The 7574-nt window shown below is 33.8% G+C and overlaps 1 protein-coding gene across 1 annotated transcript; it reads left to right on the forward strand.

Annotated features, from left to right (window-relative positions):
* The first annotated feature begins 1277 nt into the window (after positions 1-1277).
* Positions 1278-6892, forward strand: LOC149802545 (uncharacterized). Its single transcript, XM_089953791.1, has 2 exons — positions 1278-1569; positions 5754-6892. The coding sequence occupies exons 1-2, from the start codon at positions 1278-1280 to the stop codon at positions 6572-6574; spliced, it is 1113 nt and encodes a 370-aa protein (XP_089809917.1). The 3' UTR covers positions 6575-6892.
* The last annotated feature ends 682 nt before the right edge of the window (positions 6893-7574 follow it).

Below are 7574 nucleotides of genomic sequence, written 5' to 3' on the forward strand. Positions count from 1 at the left end.
TCGCAGCCGAGGCGGACCCTCTAATCACTAGGCCACCGGAGCAGTCAACTTTGAACGTTAAGACAATGATTCACAATTTTAATTTTACCTCTGTTTGAAGGGAAGAATTTCATTAGTTTTATGGGCAAAATTAAAACCTCCTAAACTTCTGCTTTCGACCGCTGCTTACCAGAAACACTGTCATCATCCCCACCGTTTTGTCCTGCTAAAACTACTACTACTGCTAAAACTACTACTACTACTACTGTTGCTGCTGCTGCTACGACGAGACGATGATGATGAGGACCATGGCGCAAGCGGCAGCTTGAATTTCTATATTTGGTGATGCTACATCTATCAAGATAACGACAGAGGTGGCAATGATGGTGGAATCTCAGTTTACACGCGAATTAACTCATCACATTTAGCTATATATTTTGTTTTGTCTCTTTTGCAGTTGATTTTGTTGTTTGCAATCTACAGTTTGCTCATTAGAAAGAAGAAGAAAAAACTGGATATCCCTTGCACTTAGGAATAAATCATTTACAGCGGTCAGATTGTCCCAAGGTTATGATCTATATATACTAAAAACTAGTTAGCAGAGGGATAAACCGTTTAAAGTAATTTAACAGAAAAAAATAGTTCTTCTCAAAAATAACATTTTTGTCTGAATCAAAGAAATTGGAAGACTGATAAGTATTAAAAAAAATATTGTATCAACTTTTTTCTTTATTTTTTGTTAAAGGTACTGAAAAAGCCAGTTTTGAGCAAATCAAGTTGACTTATGTTTGTTTTTTACGGAGTTGTTTATTTTTATCATAATATCCACTTTCTAATCTGACACGTGCAATGACAGCGTATAGGAATAAAACCATTAAGGTATCTTTGAGTCGCATTAGACGTGGTTGGAGCCTAATTCGCTCCCACGGTTGATATTATCAGCCCTTTTGTGCAGAATCGTTGATCGTAAGTATAGAAACAATGGGGATCTATTGAAAGGAAAAACATTGTCGATCAATGAGTCGACGTCGAGCCCATGGATTTTCCCCACCTTGATAACATTTCATCCCCTGTCGGTATACTAATACTATTTAATACCTATGATTTGTGACTTTAAATTTACTTGTACGGCCCGACAGACAACCATAGGAACAGAAACCGGTCAAGGAATGGTGTGTCATGTGATTTTGGATGAGTGATCCAAAAGTTTGTTAGTTTTACGACCTACCGTCAAGTGACAAACTATGGCTAAATGTATGCTGCAATTTATACACATAATTTGTATAATTTCTAATACAATGTGCCTTGACTTCGATATCAGCAAACCGTTTTTGTATGCAGATGTTGTCTCTAAACTTACATCAGCGACGGAAAATGATCAGGATCTAGATGAAAATGAAGTCTTGTCCCATCTTAAAATGAACGGTGGCGTTAAAACTTACTTTCAGCGACCATCTACCGAATTTATGCTGAAACTATTTCGGACACTTCAGCATGGGAAGAAGCTAGCTGAAGCCTTGGGACATAAAAATGGACTTAACGATCAAATCACAGAAAAATCTGATACAGTGCGCAGTTTTTCTGGACTGGGTAAGTTGTTTTCTCATATATTTTCTTGTAATATGACCTATCTTTCATTCCTTTAATTCTATTTAATAATTGCTAATCAGTCATTTTACTATTATTGAAAATCATTTTCTCATTTCATAATAAGAGTTTAGGTTGTAAAATAGATATAGGTCCTAACACAAACAAAAAGAGAACATCGTTTGAAATTACAAACTTAAAGTGTCTTTTTCTTTTATTATTTTTAGTCCAAGTTGTGATCTGAATATAAATTCAGTTTCTAGATATCATTTCCACATATCGCACCTACACTGCATTTTACATTTCGTTGAATGATTGTGTTTCAGTTTAATATCAAATCGCGCTTATAATAAATTTCCGAATCTAAAACACTCGAATGGCATCGAAGCCAAAAATATAATTTAACTGTTCGATAATAAATTTCCAAATCTAAAACTCTCGAATGGCATCGAAACTAAAATTATAATTTGTTTAATAATAAATTTCAAAATTTAAAACGCTCGAATTTCATCGAAACTAAAAATATAATTTGAATTTTTTTATAATAAATTTCCAAATCTCAAACGCTCAAATGACATCGAAACTAAAAATATAAATGTTTGAGGATAGATTTCCAAACCTATAACGCTCGAGTGGCGTCGAATCTAAATATATAATTTAAATGTTTGATGATACATTTCGAAATCTACAACTCTCGAATGGCATCGAAACAAACATATAATTTAAATGTTTGATAGTTAATTTCTTTGAAACATGAGACTCGTCTATTGATTTTTTGTTGTTGGTGGTTTTTTAATTTGAAAAGTTTGTCAAACAATGAATTCCAGATCTTAATCTGTTGCTTTTTTTTGGTCCATTTGCCACAACCTCTTCTACAAAGGTATAAAAACAAATATCACGAGTCACAATATATGTACAGTCTTCAATTTTGATTTGAATATATCTGTCAAGTTTCCAATTATGAGTGTACTATATGTGCCTTGTTTTCAGTTTAGACTTGACTACTTTAAAATTCGACTCGAATATAGCTGTCTAGCTTTCAATTTTGACTTGAATATTTCTGTCTAGCTTTCAATTTTGACTTGAATATTTCTGTATAGACTTCAGTTGTGACTTGAATATATCTGTCTAGCTTCAATTTTGACTTAATTATAGTTGTCACGTTTTCAATCTTGACTTGAATATATCTGTCTAGTTTTCAATTTCGACTTGAAGAATATACAGAATTGTCCTACATGGTGGTATATATATATATATATATATATATATATATATATATATATATATATATATATATGCGCAGCGATACGTCAATTCCGTAAACATTGGATCACGTGTTACTTTGGGTCAAAAATCCATTTTGTATCGAGAAAGAACGATCGCAATTTATTTAAGAAAAGTAATATTCATAAAGTGTGCAAAAGTATCCCACATTTCGGCTCGAAATGCATATGAAAATGTGGTTTCTAAATGTCAACACGAAGACTCACTCCATGACTTTCTTGAACCTGTAACCCAGAAAATTTTCTTTACAATGTATCGTTTAGAATCATACAAATAAATACATAATATAAAAGATGAACATGTATACCTTAAAAAATTCAGCATCTTAATTCAAGTTTCCAATTTTGGAAGACGTTGTTCCACACGTTTAAATCGTCTACTATCCAACGTGTCAACTTGCCGCTAGAACAGGATTCTCAAGAAATTCTCTGGAGTATAGTCGGCTTCTAAATTATTTAGTAATTTTTCCCCATAAACAAGATGTTGTAAACACATTACATCCTATTCATTGTTGTTTCTCTTCCACATAATAGCTTATATTTTTTATAAAATGTTTAACTTTACTAATCTTTGTACAGGATCGGTTTAGTTTGCTGAAGATCTCTTGCCATTTACTGGCATTGTTACGTTGAATTTTGTAAAACTAGCTATAAACCTGACCTATTTACTCGACTGAACTGCTGACAGAAACAGTCCAAAGTAATATATTTAATATATAGCCTGATAAATAAACATTATATCTTTTCCCGAGTTATGGTATCCCGTGTGTCTAAAATTAATAATATTTTGAACAGAATATTCTGGTGACAATTGTCTCTTTCAAATGGTAAGCATTGCAGTATTTTACTTTCGTCAATCGGTCGAATTCGGTATGCGTTTTGCTTCAATATTGGAGACGGAAGACTTAAGTGCGCAGAAATGCCCGACAGCATTATATATATATATATATATATATATATATATATATATATATATATATATATATATATATATATATATATATATATATATATATATATATATATAGAAAGACCATAATTATGTTGCACGTGAAACTTGTAGCCTATCCCTTAAAATAACTTGTTTCAATCGTAGAAATCAATAATTACATTGAGACATATTTTATCATAAGAAATACTCGATAAGAGAGAGAGAGAGAGAGAGAGAGAGAGAGAGAGAGCTTGTATATTCGTCAACGCTTTACATCGACTGGTCTTCAGACAAAAATGAGTTGGTTTAAAGGATATTGCATATGCAGTGTAAAATGTTTCTGAAGAGGACACGTACTTTTATTTAAATCTGATCTAGGAAATCTATGAATCCACGTTTTTAATACATCATAAAACGTTATGAACTTTGTAAGAATTACACCTTTTGTGAAATGAACTGTATCAAAATTATAGTGTTCACAGATTTGGAAAGGTTGACCTGCCTTTGTTACAATTTTTAACCGAACATGAACATTCACGAGCGCACGTAGTCGATCTGCTCGCAATCCAAATGAAGGAAACAAACCGAAACATGTTGTCTTCAGAACCATCCAGTAATGTTTGCTTGTAATCAGGCGCATATGAGCAGATTTTAATGCACTGACAACACTTAATTTCGGTAGATACTGAACCACAGGTGTCCACAACATAAACAATATGTACATTCCACTAAAAGACACTCAATTTCTATAGAAAATAAACCACAGGTGTCCACAAAAATAAACAATATGTACATTCCTCTAAAATACGCTTAATTTCTATAGACAATAAACCACAGGTGTCCACAATATAAACATCATGTACATTCCACTTTTTGTGAAGGTAATACACATGTTCAATATATATGCAAAGTCTCAACCAAACTGATCTCAAGGTTGCATATCAGTCTTACTCGTTTTTTGTGTGTTTTTTTTTTTCTTGTTCCGAGTGACCGCAGAGCTACTATGGATGCATGAACATTTAAATTAGTCTGAAGTCGAGACAAATGTAAATTACTTTTTCGGTCCGGACGAGGATCTTATTGAAATCTTCTGAATATCTAAATGTATAATACGTAACGTGAGTGCTTTCAATACTAATTAAAACGGACACTAAAGCATAAGGACTGCATTGTGTGGCATGGCATGGAATAACCTATGGGATTGAAATATTCCTTGATATTAGCTTGACTCGACCTGCATCCGTTTTATTTATCGTCCGAAGCATTATCCCTTTTAGTATTGACACATTTTGACATAAACCTTAAACCAAACCTATGTGTCGATTGCAATTCAACAGCTGTAAAAGAAATCGCTGTCGAAACATATTTATCAGTTCGTGATTACCGTAAATGATAACAACAACGTAATAATGACGCATCTGCATAATTGAACTACCGGTCGCTCTGTGAAGCCTCAAATTTTTTTTATTGTCTGTTAAGTGCGGTCATTCATTGTTGTGCATTACTAGGCAGTAGGTAAATAAATTTGCTTAATAGAAGACGAAGACAAATCTAAATTCTCGTCCCTCCATGACACAAAGTAGAATTTGAGTGCAAAATGTAAAGATAGTTTGATTAATTTTTTTTAATACAAATTTTAACCACGTTCTTGTGTTTACTCTGCAAATATTACTGCTAGCATTACTATCGTTTCTTTTTTTTTTCTGCATCTCTGCCCGCCATCACATAAAATTACGATAAAATGTAGCTGCAGCACCTCAGAGTACGGTAAACATCCTACAATTCCAGTTTTCCTAATCAGTACTGCATTGTGCTAGGTGTCTGAGATTAAGCATTCGATAGAATTTTGTATTGTTACTAGAACACGCATATACACACTTGTGTGCGTATGCATGATAATATTATCTAATGAAATCACATAAAAAAAAATTATTATTTTCAGTGCATAACAACTGTTGTTGTTGTCTTTACAGGTTTCACTGAAAGTCAAAGGGAGTCCTTCACTTTTCAGTTGCCGTTGTTGCCCATGAAAGAGAGGACACGTAAGGTAGAAGTGCGATTTCAGCAAACGAGAAAGCAAATATTTCAACAGAAACTGAAGGTCATCATTAAGCAAAAGGGTCGACTTCTGCACCGTGTACGTTACCGAGGACATAGTTACAATGAAGGCGAATATATTGTGTTTGACCTCACAAGCACACTTCATTCACTAATTAATGATTACCATGGCAACCTCACTATTGAATTTCAAGGCAAATCAGACAACATGACTCAGAAAACCATACTTAGGAGAGAAGCAACGTCCCCATATCCCATAATGGTTTTGTATTCGGAAAGTGGAGATTTATTGAAATCCGTGTATGGCAGCTTCACGTCTAATGACGTAACGTCTTCTAACCCAAGATCTAAAAGAGCGGCCAAGAGGAGGCGTAAAAAACATAAGAAAAGTAGATGGATATCAAATCAAACGAACGGTGCTGGAAAAAAGTGTCAAATTCACGACTTCTTTGTCGACTTCAATCTCATTGGCTGGGGACCCTGGATAATTCACCCAAAGAAGTTTAATGCGCATGCTTGTTTCGGCACATGCCCTTCGCCAATTACGTACCAATACAGTCCTACAAACCATGCTATATTGCAGACTTTAATGCGAATGAAGCGTCCTCTATCTGCCCCCGAAACATGCTGTGTTCCAACCAAACTGCAACCATTAAGCATGTTGTATTTTGAATATGACGAAATAGTTCTTCGCTATCACGAAGACATGGTTGTGACTGAGTGCGGATGTAGATGAAACAAGGTCCTGACGATTGAGAATTTGTACATGGTATTTATATTCAAATTAACACAACGAGCTCTTCGCTTACGTGTTGCCTTGTGAATACTTAATGAAGAGATAGTTCTTCGATATCATCAACATACGGTGTATAGTGTGGATGTAGATGGCGCCTGGTGCACAATTGATGAAAGAATTAAACATTGTGTTTATCTTGAAATGAACATAAAAGGACATACTTATTACACAGAAATTGTGACGAGACAGCGATTCGTCATATCATCAAGCTACGCTTGTTTTTAATTTCAGACATAGATAGTATATCGCCCAGGGGAGGACGACCTTTGGATACGCAGAAATTACCAGGTTGGAAAGTGACAATTTCAATTACTTACTTTACTGATGTCCGTTTGTGCGATGCCATTCCAGTTATGCGACAACATGACAGTCGGTTGAAAGTGACTCGAAGATTCGATAGTTATTAAAATATTTCGATTTCATATATAATGTACTTTTTAATAGATAGTTATTAAAATATTTAGACTTCATATATAATGTGCTTTTTGATAGACAGTTATTAAAATATTTAGATTTGATATATAATGTGCTTTTCAATAGAAAGTTGTTAGAATATTTAGATTATAACATTTAATTTGGTGTTGAATAGATTTATTTGAGATCCGCATTGTATTTGATACATGTACATACAACAAGATATTAGGTGCATTGCTTTTACCATATAAGGTGCAATCAACAGTGCATACACCTTGCTGTAGTACATAACGATGTCTAGATTTGAAAACCGAATTATGAAGCTACTGACTCGATGTTAAACATATCAGTTCAAAGCCATAATAGTGTAACATTGTCATAGTGCTTGTCAATGCGGTTTAAAGATAATTATTGAAATTCTTACAAATAACGGTTCTGTTAAAAAGATTTTGCGCTTTTCTTCATCTTCTCTCGCATCTATCTAAGGGACAGACCATTTAATTTTTCATTTAAAAAATGCCCGGCT

The sequence above is a fragment of the Sinohyriopsis cumingii genome, chromosome 3, assembly GCF_028554795.1.
Source record: "Sinohyriopsis cumingii isolate HCF-2022 chromosome 3, ASM2855479v2, whole genome shotgun sequence".
Taxonomy (NCBI): domain Eukaryota; kingdom Metazoa; phylum Mollusca; class Bivalvia; order Unionida; family Unionidae; genus Sinohyriopsis; species Sinohyriopsis cumingii.

What these genes read in the sequence shown, in the direction of transcription:
- LOC149802545 (XM_089953791.1), top strand. Translation starts at nt 1,278, where the DNA reads ATGTGCCTTGACTTCGATATCAGCAAACCGTTTTTGTATGCAGATGTT. An exon ending in GCGCAGTTTTTCTGGACTGG is followed by an intron (nt 1,570 to 5,753) that starts GTAAGTTGTTTT and finishes TTGTCTTTACAG; the next exon opens with GTTTCACTGAAAGTCAAAGG.